The 20,804-nt window shown below is 36.3% G+C and overlaps 4 protein-coding genes across 5 annotated transcripts; 1 reads left to right on the top strand and 3 right to left on the bottom strand.

Moving 5' to 3' along the window:
• The first annotated feature begins 104 nt into the window (after positions 1 to 104).
• Positions 105 to 3,269, top strand: LOC141824673 (ribose-phosphate pyrophosphokinase 4-like). 2 transcript variants are annotated; one of them, XM_074712002.1, is made up of 8 exons: positions 109 to 217; positions 304 to 436; positions 1,430 to 1,745; positions 2,225 to 2,320; positions 2,410 to 2,478; positions 2,561 to 2,689; positions 2,787 to 2,886; positions 2,960 to 3,269. In XM_074712002.1, exons 2-8 carry the CDS (start codon positions 321 to 323, stop codon positions 3,091 to 3,093), a joined length of 960 nt encoding a protein of 319 aa, XP_074568103.1. In that variant the 5' UTR covers positions 109 to 217; positions 304 to 320; the 3' UTR covers positions 3,094 to 3,269. The 2 variants fall into 2 exon arrangements, with proteins under 2 accessions (XP_074568102.1, XP_074568103.1); XM_074712001.1 differs by having other exon boundaries at positions 105 to 436.
• LOC141824674 (protein cornichon homolog 1-like) lies at positions 3,267 to 6,638 on the bottom strand. Its single transcript, XM_074712003.1, has 4 exons — positions 6,458 to 6,638; positions 5,448 to 5,629; positions 3,577 to 3,699; positions 3,267 to 3,496 (listed from the first exon to the last, which is right to left on the bottom strand). The coding sequence occupies exons 1-4, from the start codon at positions 6,521 to 6,523 to the stop codon at positions 3,463 to 3,465; spliced, it is 405 nt and encodes a 134-aa protein (XP_074568104.1). The 5' UTR covers positions 6,524 to 6,638; the 3' UTR covers positions 3,267 to 3,462.
• A 722-nt stretch (positions 6,639 to 7,360) lies between these two features.
• On the bottom strand, positions 7,361 to 12,219 carry LOC141823888 (polyadenylate-binding protein-interacting protein 11-like). The gene is made up of 10 exons (XM_074711089.1): positions 11,738 to 12,219; positions 11,530 to 11,640; positions 10,661 to 10,705; positions 10,517 to 10,589; positions 10,317 to 10,429; positions 10,136 to 10,195; positions 9,991 to 10,038; positions 9,754 to 9,822; positions 7,768 to 7,829; positions 7,361 to 7,671 (listed from the first exon to the last, which is right to left on the bottom strand). Exons 1-10 carry the CDS (start codon positions 12,134 to 12,136, stop codon positions 7,614 to 7,616), a joined length of 1,038 nt encoding a protein of 345 aa, XP_074567190.1. The 5' UTR covers positions 12,137 to 12,219; the 3' UTR covers positions 7,361 to 7,613.
• A 740-nt stretch (positions 12,220 to 12,959) lies between these two features.
• On the bottom strand, positions 12,960 to 20,681 carry LOC141825117 (uncharacterized). Its single transcript, XM_074712510.1, has 9 exons — positions 20,546 to 20,681; positions 16,973 to 17,020; positions 16,823 to 16,892; positions 16,664 to 16,721; positions 16,513 to 16,574; positions 14,941 to 15,173; positions 14,797 to 14,830; positions 13,501 to 13,626; positions 12,960 to 13,220 (listed from the first exon to the last, which is right to left on the bottom strand). The coding sequence occupies exons 2-9, from the start codon at positions 17,018 to 17,020 to the stop codon at positions 13,036 to 13,038; spliced, it is 816 nt and encodes a 271-aa protein (XP_074568611.1). The 5' UTR covers positions 20,546 to 20,681; the 3' UTR covers positions 12,960 to 13,035.
• Between the last annotated feature and the right edge of the window lie 123 nt (positions 20,682 to 20,804).

The following is a 20,804-nucleotide window of genomic DNA, read 5'->3' as shown; positions in this document are numbered from 1 at the left end:
ACTGCCGGATTTTACTTTTTACTAAAGCAAAAAAAAAAATCACAATAATAATTCCTCATTACACGTGTTCGCCTGCGCGCAGCTTTGGAAGGCGATTGGTAGGTTTACATTGATCGATAGTCGGCGCACCCTTCCTCGCCGACGCCGAGTACCGGAGCAAGCTTCGCGGCGAATCCTGTGGAACAGTGGCACCGTCTGTTCGGTCGATAGATCGTCGGTTCGTCGAGGCCTTTCCGGATTGCTTGCTCTTTTTTTCCTTCTCTAGGAATCTGCTTGTCAGTTCTAGATTATATCGATACCTAGGTTTTCTGGCAATCAAGATGGGGAAGGGAGCGGATAAGCAGATTAACCTCTTTTACTGCACGGAGTGCGAAGAGCTTGCGAGGAAGGTGTGCGATCAATCCGATGCCATTCAGCTTCGCACCATCTCGTGGAGGTCTCCTTCTCCTTCTAAAAAATTATATGAACTGCTATCTTTGTTTCCTTTCGTGTTACTTGTTGATCGCAGTTCAGCAATTACTGCCAAATTTTGGGTTTTGTTTTCTCAATGTTTCTTAATTTAAGCTATAGAGTACGAAGGAGGGATTTATGTGGCATAAAATAGGGAAGTATTCTTGGTTATTTTGATGATCCATGTTTTAGAATTTGGCTTCAATTTGCTTTCTTCAGGATCAAAAGGAATTCAGTTTGCTTTACTAGATGGGAATTTAGTATGATATTATCGAGCAAGTTCACATTTTGAAGTGAATTTCCCAAATCCCAATAATGATTTAGAGCTATGGTGTCAGTTGTTTATGATCTTACCTTCTTTACAACTTTATCAGATTGGCGTTCATGTTTTAGGTAATTTTAGTTGCAACTGTTAACTTACAATTATGTGATCTCACATCTGAATTGTGATAAATCATCCTCAAATAGTTGTCAAGCCTAACATTTCATTCAGATATCTTAACAGGTTTATAGAAAAAAAATTATATTTGCATTCTCAATTCGATAAAGTCAGGAGTGTTTTTATTTAAATCAATGCTCATAGAAAATTAACAAAGAATAATTCAAAGTGTTGAAAATTGCTAAAACATTGGTGCTGCACTGCTGCAAACTCTGATGTCATAACTCGTTTGTTCTCATTGTGGTCTGTTGAAAACAAAAATGCAATTCTTGATACTTGGAAGGTGTGTTTGATAGATCATGACATGATTTATTTAATGCAGCAACTCTGCCACCCGAGTACCAACTCGGCTACACCATGGGGACACACACATGATTTATTTAAGCTAAGGTGGCTAGTGTCATAGTTAATTTCCATAATATCCTAAGAACCTATTTCCTATTTGATAACTAATGGCTACAAACATTTTGGCTTTTAATTAATACTTTTCAGAGAAGATTCAGTCAGTCAGTAACTGATGCTTTTATATAATAATTTCAGGAATTTTGATGATGGGTTCCCTAACATTCTCATCAATAATGCACACGATATAAGAGGGCAGCATGTGGCCTTTTTAGCCTCTTTTAGCTCACCGGGGGTCATCTTTGAGCAAATATCTGCAATATTTGCATTACCAAAGCTCTTTATTGCTTCTTTCACCTTGGTATTACCCTTCTTCCCAACTGGTACTTTTGAGAGGATGGAAGAAGAAGGTGATGTTGCTACAGCTTTTACAATGGCACGCATTTTATCTATGATTCCCAAGTCTAGAGGCGGCCCAACTAGTATTGTCATCTACGATATACATGCTTTGCAGGTTGGTAGAACTTATATCCCATATGTATACTAGTAATGCCTTTTTAATTATCCTCATCCTGTATTGTTATACATTTTAAACTCATTTTCTCACTTTGCATAATATTTGCCCTATCACTCATTTGTTTATAATTTTGTTGTCATTATGAAGTGTGAGATATCCTTCAATTAATATGATAGAAATATATTTCTTCTGATGAAATATCTTTCAATTTATTTCTCCTGTGTTGAAACTATTCATTTCTGGCATGCTGGTCACAACCCTGCCCTGCACACATAAATTTTCAATAAAAAGCATGTAGAAGAATAATGGAATTGTGGTAAAACCATGTCAGTTATAGGGCATGACCATTTTTTCATAGCGAATGAAGACTTCATACTCTTATTGCATACGGAAATTTAGTGCTGGTTCATTATATTCTCCCTTTCTTGATATTTGATCACGGTTATTTCTTTTTGTTTTGTCACAAAACTCCTCAGGAAAGATTCTATTTTGGAGATGATGTCTTGCCATGCTTTGAGACCGGGATTCCACTACTGCTGAAACAGCTCCAGGATCTTCCTGAAGCTGACAATGTAAATATATTATCATGTCTTTTTGAGAAGCATCTGTACTGTATACTTGCCCAGGTCAACTGAAACTTCTCTTGTTTATGTTCAAACAGATTACGATAGCATTCCCTGATGATGGAGCATGGAAGCGATTTCATAAACAGCTACTGCATTTCCCAATGGTCAGATGGCCTTATATTATACCCATTTCATATCCAGGGACAAGCTTAGATTGAATGATATTCAAAATTCAAACTCGTGCAGATTGTCTGTGCAAAGGTTCGCGAAGGTGACAAAAAAACAGTCCGAATCAAGGAAGGAAACCCAAAAGGCCAACATATCATCATCGTCGATGATTTGGTACAGTCCGGTGGCACACTCATCGAATGTCAGGTAAAAAGCAGCACCATACCATCCGCCATGAATCTACTCCAAGTGGACTTCAACCTCATGTGCATCGACTTACCTCAAAACTTTTACTTGCTTACAGAGAGTTTTAGCTGCTCATGGAGCTAAAAAAGTGAGTGCTTATGTCACTCATGCTGTCTTTCCTAATATATCATGGGAGAAATTTTTGCACAATAAATCAGGTATGTGATGACCACATCAATGAATTGCTTATATTATTGTTATAGCTTCTGTTCTAAAATATTTCCATTTCAGATGGCTCAGGAAACCAGTTTGCTTATTTCTGGATAACAGATTCATGTCCTCTAACAGTGAAAGCCATTGCTGATAGGCCTCCATTTGAGGTTATCAGCCTTGCCGGATCTATTGCGGATGCCTTGCAAATTTGAAATAAATGTTGCTTGCTTCCAACTGTTCTCCAAAAGGTTTATTGAGAGAAATAAAACAAATGAGCAATCAGAGATGTTATCTTCTATCACAATGTCGATTACCAGAACAAGTAATCTCTAGTTTACAAAGTATTGTAGCAACCACCTTTGCAATAAGATCATCTGATAGAAGTTTACATGCTGGACTTTGTCATTCTGGTTGTCAAAGATCATAGATTTCCCGAACAGATCTCATCACTAATAGGAGAAACCAATTGATCTACACAAGAGCATCTTATGCCAGCATGAATTACATTGGTGTCGGTTGCAATCACCGCGACAAATAATGAATATGAGACAATGAAACAAGAAGTGGTAGAGTGTTGGCAACTATTCGTCGTCTTCCAATATGCTATAAATCATCCTACACGTTCGTTCACCAAGACAACAATTAGATTACGTTGCGAGAATACGGCTCTAGTGTATGCAACAAATGCAGTTTACCAGAATAACGTCAAGAAGAGAAGGATAACAAGGTTGATGAGCTTGAAGAGACGTCTTTTCTTTTCTTGATTGAGCTGGTTAAAGATCTCTGTTACGTCTATCAGATGTTGCCGCCTCTGGTACCTGAAAGTAGATTTTATCAAATAGCAGATGAGACATTCTGTTCAACTTCACATATGAAGCTGCTTCCGAAAGTAATTACTGATGATCCAGAGATTTGTGTAAACTGAGTTAGCCTTATTCAAGAAAGCGAATAAGTTATTTTGCAACATAGAAAATTTTATTATAGTTTGCCCTATCAACAAGGTTCAATTCCCTAATAATAGTTATTGTCCAAACACTATGATTGTTCAAAATACAAAAAAGAAATGCAAACTACAGAGAGAAACTGCTTCTTCTCAGTTGAATAACACCTCGATTCTTCTATTTCAAATGCATGAAATATGTTATAGGGATCTAATGAGTAAACAAAATTGGCAGATTTGATCAGATCCCAACCCTACCTAACCTTTTGAGAAAATAAAACAATAGGATTCTAATTTTCAGTTCTTGTTCATCAAAGACACGAATTAGATACAACAGTTGAAACAAATTTATCAATTATTGAATAAGTGGTTCCTTAATAAACAACTATTGGTCGACAAATGCTCTTCCTGCCTTTTTTTTTCGCAGCACAGAACACAAAAGAAACTTATACAATGAATCACTTTCAACTTCTACTCAACCACATTCAGAATTAGATCATTGCTACGAAGGTTTTGCTTGAATCAACTTAAACAAAAACTAAAGATCAGTTTTTCTATTCAGCAATCAAAAAATCTTCCACCTCAATTCTAAGTTGTGCTATCAATTACTGTTCAATTATCCAATCCCTCTTCCTTATGCTTTCTATCCACTGGTTTTGAGATGTATCTAAAGCATCTAAATAAATAAAAAATGACTAGAGGGTGTGAAACAACAATCTCATGTGTTTGAAATTACCAGATCCTCTACAACATCTACTATGTGGTGGCTTAACTTGCTGGTAAAAGATACAATTCTGTCCAAAGGAAGCACTGATCATTAACGGAGGGTGATAACCATGAGATACTAAGCATGGCTTTGAGTTATCCTTCTAGATCTGTCAACCTCCAACTCTTGTCTTGGTTATCTAAAATGTCTAATTTAATATTTTCAAAAGGGATTCTTCTCGCATACTTTTGCAGATTTATTTATCAAACAAATGGCTAAGAATTTCTTTGAAAAGGCTTAAAGCACTAAATGTTGAGAGGTTGATTTGGACATGTGCCACTAGACTATTTTACTCTTCCCTATATGTATATCATATATCAAAAAAGAAGTGATTTTCTCTTCTTCTTGTGGTATTTGGCATCAGCAGCAACTTGACAAGATATTCACCAAAAATTCTAATGAATAATGTACACCAGGTGTCTTCAATGTCAATTGGATTAGTTGTTGAGCTGCTCAAAGGATGTATATTTACCAAAATTATGTCTACGACATCAATTTGCTTATTTTTCTTACACTAGCACCCCTATATTGATGCCATAAATTTGCAAATCTGACTCAAATATGTCTGAACTACCTTTGAAAAGCAACAAGCAATACACTACAGTCTGCCTAAGGATAAGTTGCACCACGGTACATTTAAGTTTGATGTTGGTTTCAGTTACAGATACTGCCGCTTAAATATTTAGGGGAAAAAAGTTTCCAGAGTGATTTACATGATAACATATGTGCATGTATACATATGTACAAAAGAATGGTTTTAAGCCAGCGCCATAAGATATTTAAGGTTTTCCTGTAAGAAATGCTTGACAATAAATTAAGAACTTGTTCCCTTTTAAAATACGTAGCAACAAGAAACTTACAATCTTGCATTGTAGTAGAGGTATGGAACAGAAAGCAAAACCATCCACCAATTTCCAGACAAGAGAAAGAGCAAGCACAAAAATCCTTGCAAACCAAACTCTGGATATATCACTTTATTTATTTGTGAGGCTGAGTCATACGGATTGATATGATCAAATTCTAGGTCTGCCAAGCACATGAGCTGCAAAAAAAAAGTGTCAAAAAAATGTGAGTAAACATAAATGATTATGTTCAAACTGCTACTTATCTTGGTAGGATAATAAGAAATTATGATGGGAAGACAGAGAGAAAGCAATGAGATTAGTAGGTTAAATTTGATCTGAATCAGAGGATCATGTGTATTCATGTTTGAAGTAAAAACATAACCAAATAAAGTCAAGATATCAGCAGATTTAGCTCGACAATGAACATTAAACAACATCATCACATAAACTTTACAAGGGTTAACCACATGGCCCAGCATTTCCAGGCTAGCCATCTTCAGAAAATGCAACATCACTCAGCCATAATAGCATCCTACAAGGCCATAACAATAACAATCTATCTATCTGAATGAAACAAATGACTTAGTGAAAGTCTCGAATTTGGGCCTGTAATTCCACTTGAGAGTTATAGGAAACAGGAAATCAAAATAGTTGTGCGAAACGTGAACCCTTTTGATAAATCTCTCCCTTATGGATCAGAGAAAAATTATACTTGTAGAATACCACACTATTATCACCCAACATCCTCATCATAAATACATTTTGATCTCTTTTGGGATAATTAATATGAGATAAAAGTTTCCCAGCCGTTCTAATCGGCAGCCATGTGAAGCCTTCCATTGCTAGCATCCGGCTCACAACCAAACCAGTCGAGACACGGACAAAGAACTAAAAAGGCCAGATTTTTCTTCTTCCAAGCGTCTGAATGAGATCAGCTATGAGCCTCCAAAGGCTTTAGGGCGGGAATAAAGTATAATTTATCGACCATTATTAAGGAAAGAGAGAGAGAGAGAAAGAGAGGGCACCTGGTAGATAACGAGAACGATGAGAGCGACGAGGAGGAAGAAGGCGGTGAGCCAGAAGTACACCATTGCCTCCTCCCTGTCCACTCCGCCGCCGGCAAAGCTCTGGATAGGGGCGGCGACAGCAAATCGAGCTTCTCCTTGCGATATCTAAAGGAAATTCGGGGAGTAGGTCAACAGCGATGGCCCGGAATCTGCGGACAGACAACCCCAAGTAACGAAACGAATTACAAAATCTAATTTTTACCCTGATAAATTAGGAATTTCCACAATAAAATAAAAATACATTTAACACATTTTAAATTATTTATTTCAAAATTATATATATATATATAAAATAAAAATCTCAAATGAGTGAATTTTTCTGTCTTTAACGGGTGATAAAGTTGAAAGACTTGCCGCGTTGTCTTTATTTTCAATTCATATGTTGACCAAATCTACATGGTCGTTCATTTATGAGAAAATAAATTAAAAAATTATAATTAATCACAACGTAAAAAAATATTACCTAACTTCGTCAAAATTTAAACTCTTATCTTCTTCTACAACTCTACTACGTCGTAACCAACTCAATTATATTCCGAAAGTTTATACTAACCAACTCAATCATATCCCAAAAATAACCATAAAGACATATAAAAATATTTGTAACGATGTTGCCAATTATCAAAAGGAATAATTTATCTCCATCAATAAATAATTTATATGGTGGGTTGGAAATTTCCGACACATTTAAAACGAATAGAGGTAATTTGGGAAAATAGAAAACATGTAAAATTTAAAGAGGGGGTGAAATGATTTTACACCAACATGATCATAGATCAAACTTTTGACGGCATAACAGAAGATCTTAAACAATCTATCCGTCTAGATAACGAAAGTAATGAATGCTAAAGAAGACCATGAAACAGCCGAAATTTTACCACCATAAAGTTGCTCAAGTTGTCTGTCTGAAAACATAGATAAATGCTAAATCTAAATGTTCAAAACACCTTTGAGGGCGAGGAAAAATCCAACCATTTATCCGGAAAAAAAAAAAACACATGCACATAAGTTATCGACCAAAAGATACCCTTCCATATCTCTGTATATGATGAAGTGTGTATATACTGCCGCTGAACAACTTATATTTTAGTTGTGCGATTCGATTCGATTCGATTCAATGCATCGGTGAGCGAGGTGCTCGCGGACGCACTGGGGTCTTCGATGGGCTGACCCTAAATAAAATCAGAGTATCGAGATTATTTCCGAAATCCATAGAAAATAATGAGAACTAGATAGACAAGGTAAAGAAATTATTGCACATAGCTTACCTTATGGGTAAGGATCCTAAAACCACACCACTACAGTTCAGAGCAGCAGTCGCACTCTCAGCCTGAAATGAAACGACGAATTCCGATAATCAAATCAAATGCACTATGATTAGGGTATCCACTTAACTGTCAAAATAATTAGTTATCATGCACAAGAATGGTCTGTAGCAATTAAACTTGAGGGAGCTATAACTGCAAAGAAAGATAATACAATGCAACAGGGCCACAGACTTTTTTCAATCCATACCTACACTTTAAGTATGGATTTTTGAGTGTATTGGATTAGGAATTACATCCTAAAGGAAAAGGGGTGTTGTGCAGGATTATCTATATTACCGACATTTTCTGTTACTTGCCCGAAACGTGGGGATCCTCTAAGTATAAAAAAGACGAGGGGTCTGATCCAACTGAAAATCATGATAGAACCTGATAAATGAGGACCTCAGAAATTCCAACATGAGTGAAAATGAAATCACTCCATTGCGCTTCAAAGATTGTAATTTCTACAAGAATAGTTTAACTGGCAAAATTTCTTCGCATTAAGTGTCTACCTGGAGTTCTAAATTAATAAACATACAGTTTTGCAATTACAGTGTACACTATAATTTTGAACCTGGACACAATCTATAAATAAACTTATTTATTATTAAATTGTATAAGTCTTGAATATAAAATCATTTCTCTATTTTTTCATTCAAATATATAAAAATATAGTAGTCTATAAATTTTATAATTTTAAATTATCTATAATATGTTAAAATAAGAAAATAGTGTAAGTTTTATATATTAAATCAACACTTTACCTGAAATTATAAGGACAACTATATCATTAATAAATTAAGCTTGAAAAATCTCGAGCTCAATAAGGTTTTATATAAACAAGCTTGAACATGGTCAGTCAAACTTGGGCTTGGGTCAGCTCATTTACACCTCTTATTTATTATGGTATCGCTTGTATCAAGTTCATATAATTAATAAGCTCTAAGGAATAGGTTTAGAATGAAAGTTAGGCTTGAACAAAACAAGAAATGGAAGATTAAATTTGTAGGTACACACAATATGGTAAATGGATTATACAGTTAAGGAAGATGCAATATCTGGTTGTTTTCCTTTATCATACATCACCGGAATAAGAACCTAGCACTCTCTGAAGGAACAAGATACAAAGTAAAATTGAAAAACCCATCAATAGCAGCAACATCATATTATCAGCAGTTGGCAGTTAAAGACTTCCCATAACAATCATACATTTAGTGACAACATGAATTTTCAAGTGAGATGATGAATATCTCAACTATTTAGGAGTCTGCTAAGTAAGAATCTAGTTACTAAGCATTTTCCTCATATGAAATTACCACTACACAAGTGGTAGAGGACATTCACATAGTAACATCTGTTGATCAGTTGGAAAGTAAAAACCTAAATCAAATTCCTTAGCAGTCTGCAAATTCCACCATATGTTATTTGTAATTTTATATACCAACATATATGAAGATATATTTTTCATGTAACTCAAAGCTAGATTTCAGGTACTTTTGAGTGAGGTTTAAAATTTCGAGCCAAAGTTTTAGTTTTTGGCTGGAATGATACAATTTCAATAGTGTATCGTGTTGTGCCGGTACAATTTCGATACTTATTTAATTGAATTAATAATAATAATAAATAAATTTTTATTTTAATATTTTCTCGCCCTTTCTTCGCCGCTCATCTACTCCTTTTTTTCTCCTTCCTTTCCATTTGCCCATGTAACAGTCAGTGGGCAGACCGGTAGTTTTGAGACGGTCAACCTGCTAGATATAATTTCCTGCAACTACCACCATAAGGTGGTGGTTCACATCAACACCATACTTAACATGGAAAATAGGAACACTATCATAATTTGGCATCTAGAATACGATCCTTTAGTAAATTCACCACACATTAATTTAAAAAAAAAACAGTATCATATAAGTCAGCATGGATTAATCAAAGCTAAGAGTCACTAACCATCACAAATTCAACAAACGCAATCCTTGTAGAATGATGGTAATCTCCCAGAAGTCTTAAGCGATAAACCTGTAAAAATATAATTTGTAATATCATTTATTTATCTGCATTCATTAATCACCATATGAGATATTAAGATTACAGAATGTCATTTATTATTCAACCTTAATTAAGCAGGGGAATACATAATAGTCCATATAAATATATTAAAGAGGTAGTTAAGCAAGTGCAACCAACCTCTCCACAAATAGACTCGAAGAAGAGTTTAATGTCTGCTTGAGATACCTATAGCAGGAAATGCCATGAAAAAAACATAAGCTATAAATGAGCAATTTATGCAAACACGAGTTGGACATATTAACCAAGGTATTCTAGGATGAACCTTCTTGTCAATATTTGTACAATAGACAGTCCTTGAACACATCTCACGCTCATTGTCAGACTGAAATTACAGAAATTCTCTGTTAGGCGATAATGATAAGGATCCTGGCTACGACAAAAGTGTTGATGGAGGTTTGATACATATATGGAAGGTAAAGTCAACATTTACAAAATTCCCTTACCCGAGGCAAAAGTGTTGGGTTGACAGGTGCAATTGCAGTTTTTGAAGGAAGCACTCTTACTGGATAAAATCCAAGAACAGTCCCTGACAGACTTAAAGCAGCTTGCGCACCCTCTAATTTTGGATGTGCCAATAGCAATTATCAGTAATGATTAAATACAATTTGACCCAGATCAAGGGTACAAAAAAAAGGAAAACTACCCTCATCAGTGAACTCTATGAAAGCAAAATGAAGAACTGATTTTGGGTCCCCACACATGCGACAATCAACAACCTGTGGCATAAAACATTCATTCATCTACAAGTATGTATAATCTTATTAAGACACATGTTAAGGCAACTAACCTGCCCACAATGAATGAAAAGTGTAGCTAGCTGTTCTTCAGTAACCTAAATATATACAGAATCATGGATCAAAGCTCCAGTATGAACAAGTTCAAAAGTGAACTATGCTGCAATAAATCATTTAAAATTTTCTTATCCATAAACAAAACTAAATTAAGCCAACAAAGGAACTTGTTTGTAAAATTTAGATCGCTAAGAAGCTTAAATACAAATTGAAATAGTATTTACCAATCAAACAAAGCATTGTGGCACAACCAACATACCATTTAATTACTTTCTCTAAAGGTAATCTATTCAATGATGCCTGCTAATACAAATTCTTATTTGATTTTACATCGTAGTACTGTTCCTATAACAAGCTACCAAAACAAGTAGAGCAATGTAGCATCACTAGTCGTTCAATACACTAACATCACTTACCTTGATTAAGTATACTACAAACTCTCAAACTTACTAAGAAATCATGAACTAACAAATGATATAAAAGAACAAGCACAAAATAATGCATAAGCATGTAACAAGTTCAAAATGGGTTATCATGCAGAATTCTCATTGATGACTAGAGTATGATAACTTTACAAGTAATCACCAAAAAATGCACACCATCAGTCTGAATTATAGAAGTACATTGATCATGTTAACAAAGCATGGATCTAGGCAAAAATCAAGGATTTGCAACTGGTAGCTAGGCTCTTCCAATTAAAAATTTTAAAATGGAAATCAATATTTTTTTTAATAAAGGATGTATTTAATCCAATTATACTAGTCGAAAAGGTTGCTCATTTAGATCCTCCAGAAAACATCTCAGACAAAGAAAAAGAGAGTATAAAAGCTATTTAACATTATGGGCAAACCTAATTAGCTATTACCTGATGATCGATGTCCGAGACATAAACAGTTCTTCTAATCACTTCGTCTCGCTGTGCCATACTAGTCCGGCTGGTCATCCGACGTCTCCCATGAACGTATCCATTCTTTTTCTAGAAGAAAAGCACAATAACATCAAGATCAGAATCATCTCAAACGAGAAAAGAGAAAAAAAAACACATGCGAAACAGCTACATCCCATAAACTCACCCGTTTGTCACCATTCCCAACTCCATCGCCGACCCCAAAGCCTTTCTCATAAAAAACTCCGCCGGCGCCGAAACTACTCCCCGTCACCGTGAGCGACGAGGGTACGAACTCTTGCGCCATCGGATTCAGCTTCGACAGAAGCTCCTCCAGGTCCCGCATCTCCCGCTTAAACTCCTCGTCTCTGGTAGCGACGCCGTTAGGCCTCGGTCCCGCCGCCGAAGTCACGTCCTTGGTACTCGAGAGAAAGGCGTCTGCGGAGGCGTCACGGTAGCTGCGTGGCTCGGTCGCTTCCAGATCCTTGGGGCCGCGGAGCTCCCGCGCTCCGCCGGCGTCGACGGAGGTGGAAGCGCTCCCAGACGCCAGTAGATCATCGCCCTTTTTGGTCTCCACGATGGCCATCTCCAGAACGAGCCCCCCAAACGACCACCTCTTCCTCCTCCCCGACGAGGGATTCAGCTGCTGCCTCCACGGAAAGGAGGAATAAAGAAAAGAAGGGGGTGGGAAGGGTAGCTGAGAGTACAGAGCCAGAGGGGTAAGCTCACCGGTTGGACCGGTGCCCCCAAAGAGCGGCGAGAAGAGGAAAGGACGGTGACCAGATCGCACTGGCGAACTTTTTCGGGGGCGTCGCGTCTGTCTCTTCTCTCTCTACTACGCCTTGTCCATTTCTCTCTTGCATCGGTCAGCGAGCTTCATCCGACGGACAAAATTAAACGTATGTCGTAATACCGGAGCACAATTACGTCCGATCATTCGTCGAGAGTAGTGGGGCCAAGGTGGGGGCTGTCGCGGGTAGCGTTGCGGGTTGAGTTTAACGAAGCAGTTTGTTGTCTGCGGGAGCATCATGCAACGTGCCATGGCATGTATGAATGTCACGTAACCTCAATGATGACATGGGAGGAGGCAAACTTGGCGACACGTGGAGGAACCAGAGAGGAATATTATGCTACAATTTAAAAAAAAATTTTACAATTTATTTTTTAAAAACAAATCCTTAATTTATAATAACCAAAACAAAATGATTGAAAAGTGCCTAAGATTTCATCAGGTTAACTTTGTGAGTGCTCACATAACACATAATAAACCAAGTTATTGTACGCCTACAAGATTAAATCTATCCAAGTATCCACGCAAACATGACAAATACTTATCATTCGAAGTTAAAACTGAACAAACAGGTGGGAATCTGGATACACACATCGCTGTTAGCGGTAGATCGTTATGGAACACCCTACAAAGTTAATGCTGCTATTGAATAAGTATAGAGTTCCAAGTTTTAATCCATGAAAGATGCATCTTAGTCACATTCGCCCGATGATGAGCGATACCCTTTCGAAGAAATCACGACACATGGCTGCACTAAACATGATGTCCTCCTTCATCCAATCCAAAGCTATGCTCTCTAATGTCCCTAGTGAAGAAGCATGATACATCCACTCACCTTCATCACCTTCATGTTGTACCCATGTTAAGCTAAAGCTGTAACCTGGGGCAGGCCAAAATCACATTAGTATGAACAATATAAATTCACATCCTTTAGGTATACAATGCTCTTGTAATGTGATAGCGAATCACATTTAGGTGTACAATGATCTTGTAACACAATAACAAATCACTCATGAACATATGATCTACTTAAAATAGTAGAAGATGATGCAATCTCCGCCAACTCGAGAGTCAGCACAAGTATTTGAGAATACAGGGAACGTGACAAGGAAATATTAGGGAACTAATTATTTGTCTAGGCATGGCAAAGGATGTATTACCACTAGTTTTGTGAACCACCAGAATTGAGGAACTTTCAGTTTGATTATCGACATAAAAATCCATGCCCACTAAGAACCTCATAAGAGTCTGGAATATGAAATTGCCACGATCATCTGATTGCTTACCTACAGATAATGAAATAAATTCAATAAACTTGTGAATGATGGAGAAAAATCAATCATAAACACAGATAACTTCATCCTGTATAAGAATATATAATAGACTAGATAAAATTACAAATATGCCATGAGCTGGCACATAAGACACCATATAACTCAAACTTGCTACAAATTTCAATTCTAAGATCTCTTTAAAATTTAATTACCAAATTTTCCATTTAGTATTAGAACTTATAGGACATGTAAGAATCTCCATAAGTTGCAAATTCATTATGTAAAAAATGAAATTCTATTTCTATCCTCGGCGGTATCATGGAAGACTAGGCTATAAAGGCAATGTGCAATAGGACTAATACCAAGCTCAATCATTAGGTGTTTCGGCAAAACAAGCTCAAACACAGTAGGGGCCAACTTTAGAAGACGTAACAATCTCCATAAGCTGTCTATTCATTATGGAAAAAAAATGAAAATCTGTTTCTATGCCTCATCATGACAATGTGATTATCATACCATAGCTTCATTGATTCAATAGGACTAATACCCGGCTCAATCATTAGGTGTTTGGGCCAAACTAGCTCATACATAGTAAGGGCCATAACGTTATATTCATCTCTACGCCAGGATGATAAAGCTGAAAGAAATTAGAAATCATCTCACATCATATATAGGAGAGATATCATCTATAAATTCATGCTTGTGATGAAATTTTGCTGCACAAGAAAACAACAAAAGATACTCATGAGAGTAGGATCAGTGCCTAGCTAAGTAGGGTTGAGTATTGTTTTTTTACAATGCAATTTTATCTCATTTAAAAAAAAATTGTCAGTTTTATCAGACAACCTTGTCTTGATCCATGAACCAAACTTTGTCAGCAGTAGCCCAAGAGGATTAATTTTTCCAATTGAATTTCTCTGTAGTGATAGTCTGATCACTTACAAAAGGGATCAGTAGGAAAAATGGCAAAGTCTCTCAATTTAAAGAGCATAATAAGGGAAACAACAACAGTAGCGACAGATTGCAGTTGCTAGAATAGTTACTCTGGTGTGAATAATGTTCAAAATAATCAAACGTCTAGATATTGGACTAGTTATAATTACAATTAATTCCCTATATAATTACATATTCACAAATAGGCCCTCAACAAAACTCATCGAAAACATAAGCAATTTAGCATACCTGGACTGCTGAAGTTTCTTCTGTAGCATTCTTGCTGTTCAATGGTGAAGAGATGAAATTTGATTATGATATTAATCAATTACGATGTATATTCTACATATATACACAAAAGTAATATATTAGAGGCTAGAAGTCTTTACTTACCATACTGGTACCAGTTTTTTTGTTATTATAAGTAATGATTGTCGGCACTTTGTGTTGAGTTCCATTTTCCTCGCATGATTCTGTTATTCTCTGTCCTGGAGGGGTTTTAGATATTTCTTCAGATCTAACTTTAGAATTTGTACTTGGAGATGTAAACAACAGAGCCTTATTCATATCATTCTTCTTCAATAAAAGATTCTGAAGTTTTTCAACTTCATCCGAGAGCTCTTTGGCTGTGAAGAAAGTTTTAAGGTTCAAATTTTATCAGCAATGTAAAAATACAAGGAGAAAAAACTTCCAAATCATGAACATATGAGTACACATCACCAAGAAACGACCAGTTCAGTCTAATGCATTAACTAAAAGATAGAAATTGAATGCATCAAGAAGGAATCACAAGTTCACAACAAAATGAATGCTTGGTAACACAGAGTTGTTATGAAAGTCAGTAACCAATTTTTCATAACCAATATGACTATATAAATTCACTTGGCTGGATCACCTAACCATACCACCATCTACCAACCAAACAATAAATAATTGAAAAGCAAGTATAAGCACAATTTCATTGTCAAACAGGTAAACAGTGGTAAATATGTGCACCTTTTTTAAAATATTGTAAAGAAAAGAAGGCATATTGATCTGTTTATTTTAAACATGCACTGTTATTCAGATCCCTGGTTTAAATGTTGAATCACTACATATTGATCAGTTCTGCTATGTAGAGTTACATTACAAAAATAAATGACATTTGTTCTGTAGTTCCTAAATAAATCTGATTATCTTGACACTTTAAATTCCTCATACTTGACCCTGATTAGACTAGTTCAATAGGAAAATTACATGAAAGACTATAATAGACTAAGTTGAACAATTTTGGAATAAAGCACAAGTATTAATTTAAAGAGAACTAACATGCAGCAAGCATTCACTAACCAAAGAGAATCAAGAGATGACTTAACAGTAACAACTAAAGAATTAAAGTTAAAAAAATGAACATGGAATTATGAAAGGTTATAGAGGTATTAAAATAACCTGCATTGAATACTAACCCACTAATCCAAGGTCTATAGGACGTATGACTTACAGATGAATCACATTTTTAGTAAATACAATGAAAAAGAGAAGACCAAATCTGCATGTAGCCCTAGTTTGGCATGTAAGTGCATTCAGCTAACAAACAATGGGCCTTAGAAGTCACTTAAAGAAATTTTGTATAACCACTAGTTATACATCTAAAATATTTTAGTTGAGTTATGCAGAGAGGCACGAGCACAAGGATGATAAAGCATTTCTTTGTTGAAACTGTGGCATTTCTTGAAAAACTGGTGAAGGGTTAACCTAACAGCTTTAAGTCAAACATCTTCAGCCTCCATAAGGTATATTTTATCTGAACGCTCTAGATTGGAATGCCACAAAGCTAATTTGTCACACATGATACAATGTTAAACTAGAATCAGGAAACAGTCATTTTAGTAGCACTTCTTAAATACAGAACTTATCTCAAATGTGGCTAAACAAGTGTATGACAAAACACATCTACGTTCAAAAAAGAAAGAAATGCACTCTCACATTTTTTGCCCTCTTCAAGCAGTAACATTTTACATTCATCATATTTCTCCTGAAATGAATCCCTGCAATCAGATTATCTTAGAAACTACTTCCCTGTTTCTGAATAATACAGCTCCAGCCACTTATTAATGGATATTTAATAAATTCTTACAACTGTTGATGAAGCCCCTTGTTTTCTTTATTCAACTCTTCTATCAAGTCCTCCACAGCTATAAGAAACCAAAATGTCAAGTGTATCATTCCTATGCCATATAAAAGGCATCACTATAAAAAGACCCATAACAATGCTGAGAAACTTTCTAGATCATACCAGACTGAAAACTTCTCAATTCAGCATCTCTTGTATGGTTCCACTCCTCCTCCTCAGTGAACTTCCTTTTCTGAGCATAGTGAGCTCAAAATCACAAAAGAGAATCATTTTAGAGAATCAACTAAGAATTCAGTCAAAAAAGTAAAGTACCTTCAAATTCTTGTATTTCTCGTAGAGTTTGACATTGAATGGTTCCATCTGTGCCAAGGAAATCAAAAGCATTGAGCAATTAAGAAAGTGTACGTGAGATCCATTGTGATGAAATCTGTTCAACAAAACAAAACAACACCATATCTAAGAATTGTTTTGCTTCCAGGACCTCTTAACATCTTGCTCCACTTGAATTACTGCTCAAATTGTCAATATTACATCAAACTCACCATGTTGATTCCACTTGACAGATTGAGAGTTAAGACAACTCTTCAACACTATCTCCACCATACATAAGGACACAACAATGACAACCTAAAACAGATTTCTCCATTAGATCCTGCTAGAATATTCTATTGTAAGGAGGTCTCTAATTTGCTTGGGCAAACAATTTGTGGAAGTTAAAAGCAGCATCTAAAATACAACTGCTGACTCTGATTATCCTAACTGAAAGTCTCCATTTAAGACTATACCTTCACAAGCTATAGATTCTTAATAACAAAGTCTTATCTTTTGATGTCAAGAAAGGAATTTGAACCTCTCACTGTATGACAAACTTCTGTCTAAAAAATCTTTTCCCCACCCCCACCTCTAGACCTAAGTCATAGTACTCATAATTCCACTGAGCAACAGACAGAATGAACCAAACCATCTGCCAGACATTTTACTAGGATCGCCTGGATGCTATGAGTGACTGAACAAACAATAGAATTTGTAGTCCAATTAATAATTAAACATATCAAAATCCAAATCACCCCATTTACTCTCATGACCAAGTAGCACCTGAAAAGGACCTCAACAGAACAATACATTTTAGCAATTACTAGCAGAAGATTTCAACAAAAAATGGAAAAGACAAACAGCAATCAATTAACTTAAATCGCTTATACTTTACAGGTTGTTAACTGAACTACAGCAGATCCAATATTAATATTCTCTAAGACAAGAGAATGAAGATAAACACCAGTGCGTCTATGGAATTTTCCCGGCCAAAGTGCATCAATAATGCATTTCATTGATAGATTAAAACTGATCATAGGTTCGGTTTGATCAAGAAACTAACGAGGAAAATGATTAACACAGTAAAGTTGTCACAACCTGGAGGTGTCGTTCCTGCCCATCGGGAAGTACTTCACTCGGTGATGATATAGTAAAGGAACCAGTACACGAACAGAGACATAACATAAAGGAACCGTCCATAATTTATTAGATAGCATAACCAAAACAGAAGTTCATACATCTAGTATTTTGTCTCATGGACCACCATTTGTAAATGTAAAACTGAACATAAAATACCAAAAACTAAAATAGACCAAACCGAAACAAAATCAGCACGTCAAGTCTCTGAACAATTCTAAGGAAAATGAACCAAGGTAGGATCAAGTCTGTGTCTGCAAATCTGAAAGCTAAAGAAAAGTGCAGATAGTTAGCCAAAGGCTAAGTAGGTAATCAGAAAAGATGTACATGAATATATTCTTAATTAAGAAGCCAAAAAATTAGAATGGATTATAATTTCATATTGTCACTTTAAGTTCTTGTATAGTTCTCCATGGGTACATAATATATATATATATATATATATATTTATTTATTTATTTATTTATTATTCTCTTCATTTATTATTATCTGAAAACCAGTTAATATTACTATTATCTATCATCACCAGTATTATCAATCCTTATTATTTAAGCAAGTTATATCATCACCATTATAATCTCAATATGGTCAAATGTTATAAACAGCATCCACATTTATATAATTAATTAAAAAGTGCATAACAGGAGCCGATATCATCAGAGTGTAGTAATAACTCATATATATGTAAGTTAATAGTCTCCTCAGAATATACTGTCGTATACGTTATCTAACGTACGGGCTAAACAGTCCTCACCAGTGGAAGACAAGATAAACACTAACTATGACCTCTGCTCTGCCACAATAATATGTGGCCGTCAATGCTCTGGACCGAAGGCTATATCACGCCACCACTCCTCAGGTGTACGGTTCAGTACTCTAGTAAAAACTCTGGTATAAAAGCTAGGACCATAGTTAACACCTTTTAATATTTATCATTTTCTTTTATCTCATTTCACGTTATATCTTTTTTCATCATTTTATATTCTCAATATGTATCTGCTCGACTTGGTCTAAACGACCAATTCAAATCAAATCAAATCTATTCATTCATTTAAGTATCACTAGAAGATTTGCAGGTAAGGACAAGTATCAACCAAATGCAATATCAACAGTATGAGAAATAAAAGATCAAGCAGTATAAAGACAGGTATCAACAGACAGAGTAAATGAGAATATTCTTTTGAATTTTTTGAAAACACCTTTCCCATTTTAATTACCCCAGATAAACCCCATGTGTGAACAGGAAATAAATCAATTATTTACCCTTTAATGATTTAATTATTTTAACTCGGTTTAAATATTTTAAAAGTCATTTTAATTCCCTTTTGAAAACAATTATAACATAAATAAATATATATCTATTTAATCTTTATATATTCATGCATAGGGAAAATTATACAGGTCCAAAGAAGAAAGTACCCACTTTTGTGTTTACCAAGCTTCGAGTGTTAGCAGATCAACGTGCTCCACTCGAACCAGTATCTACTCAAATAATCAAAATATTATCCTATAAGAATAATAACCACAAAGTCTAAACCTATCTTAATAAGGGAACAATCGAACTTAAAATCCCATCCCAAAATCCTAAATCGCATGTACAGGGAACAATCTAAACCTACTACGGTATTCTAAAGAAAAACCCTAAATCCCCAATCGAAATTCAATACCTCCTCCGTGTGACATAATATGGGGGGACCTTGCGCGTGGGTTTCCAGAGAATGGGTGTGGCGCGAGGGCGACGACTTTAGGGGACGGTGGAGGCCGCCGCCGGTTGGAACAAGCAGAGAGCAGAAGAGGAAAGAAGAGAAGCAGGATCGGGGTTCTTCGTCGCAGCAGGTGGTCGGCAGCGGCGTTGCAGCGGTCGGCAGGGAGCGTCGCTGCTGGCCACGGCGATAGCGGGCGCAGAGAAGAAGGCGGCGGCGCGAGTGGATGGCGTCGCGGTAGGCGACGCTCGCGGATGCAGCAGGCAGAAGGCGTCGACAGCAGGCAGAGGGGCGGCGATCGCGTGGGAGGAGGCGGCGGATGGCTAGGGGAGAGGCTAGGGGAGAGGCTAGGGTGTTCCGCTCGATCCTTTAAATCGCATCCCTCGCGATTTTGTCACCGAGGAAGGCGCATTTTAGCAATTACTAACAGAAGATTTCAACAAAAAAAATGGAAAAGACAAACAGAAATTAATTAACTTAAATCGCTTAAATTTTACAGGTTGTTAAATGAACTACAGCAGGTCCAATATTAATATTCTCTAAGACAAGAGAATGAAGATAGACACCAGTGCTTCTATGCAATTTCCCCAGCCAAAGTGCATCAATAATGCATTTCATTGATAGATTAAAACTGATCATAGGTTCGGTTTGATCAAGAAACCAACGAGGAAAAGGATTAACACAGTAAAGCTAGTAGTGAAAATCTTGTATAAAAGGAGAGATTTTGCTTTACCTTAGCCTTTGGAATGGCTTGGTCGCCACCTGCTACTTCTTGTTCCCCCTCCTCTTATATCCTGAGTGCGAATGTACTCGAATTGCCCCCGCCCGTCCTCCTCCCAGACTCGTTCTTTCTGACAAATCCGTTCGAAAACACGAAGCTCGCGTCCAGGCCACCGAGGAATGCCAGCGCCGCGGCAGAATTATGCGGAGGAGTCACAGTGGGCAAGCTAATGTAAGGGATGGAAAGACTCCCAGGACAGATCTGGAAAAAG

The sequence above is a fragment of the Curcuma longa genome, chromosome 3, assembly GCF_044706935.1.
Source record: "Curcuma longa cultivar G26 ecotype Majalengka, Jawa Barat chromosome 3, ITB_CL_G26_1.1, whole genome shotgun sequence".
Classification (NCBI taxonomy): Eukaryota; Viridiplantae; Streptophyta; class Magnoliopsida; order Zingiberales; family Zingiberaceae; genus Curcuma; species Curcuma longa.
This window is presented reverse-complemented; position numbering and strand designations above follow the sequence as displayed.

Bases quoted from the DNA above. Each gene is read 5' to 3' on its own strand.
- LOC141824674 (XM_074712003.1), bottom strand. From the start codon at position 6,523: ATGGTGTACTTCTGGCTCACCGCCTTCTTCCTCCTCGTCGCTCTCATC. The intron at 5,630-6,457 runs GTGCCCTCTCTT...TTTTTTTTGCAG, and splicing joins TCGTTCTCGTTATCTACCAG to CTCATGTGCTTGGCAGACCT. The intron at 3,497-3,576 runs GTAAACTGCATT...ACGAACGTGTAG, and splicing joins CTCTTCTTGACGTTATTCTG to GATGATTTATAGCATATTGG.
- LOC141824673 (XM_074712001.1), top strand. From the start codon at position 321: ATGGGGAAGGGAGCGGATAAGCAGATTAACCTCTTTTACTGCACGGAG. The intron at 2,321-2,409 runs GTAAATATATTA...ATGTTCAAACAG, and splicing joins ATCTTCCTGAAGCTGACAAT to ATTACGATAGCATTCCCTGA. The intron at 2,887-2,959 runs GTATGTGATGAC...TTTCCATTTCAG, and splicing joins ATTTTTGCACAATAAATCAG to ATGGCTCAGGAAACCAGTTT.
- LOC141825117 (XM_074712510.1), bottom strand. From the start codon at position 17,020: ATGGAACCATTCAATGTCAAACTCTACGAGAAATACAAGAATTTGAAG. The intron at 16,893-16,972 runs GTACTTTACTTT...CACTATGCTCAG, and splicing joins AGAAATACAAGAATTTGAAG to AAAAGGAAGTTCACTGAGGA. The intron at 14,831-14,940 runs GTAAGTAAAGAC...ACCATTGAACAG, and splicing joins AAAAAACTGGTACCAGTATG to CAAGAATGCTACAGAAGAAA.
- LOC141823888 (XM_074711089.1), bottom strand. From the start codon at position 12,136: ATGGCCATCGTGGAGACCAAAAAGGGCGATGATCTACTGGCGTCTGGG. The intron at 11,641-11,737 runs GTGAGTTTATGG...CTTTTCTTCTAG, and splicing joins TTGGGAATGGTGACAAACGG to AAAAAGAATGGATACGTTCA. The intron at 10,039-10,135 runs GTTCATCCTAGA...TTCCTGCTATAG, and splicing joins GTACAAATATTGACAAGAAG to GTATCTCAAGCAGACATTAA.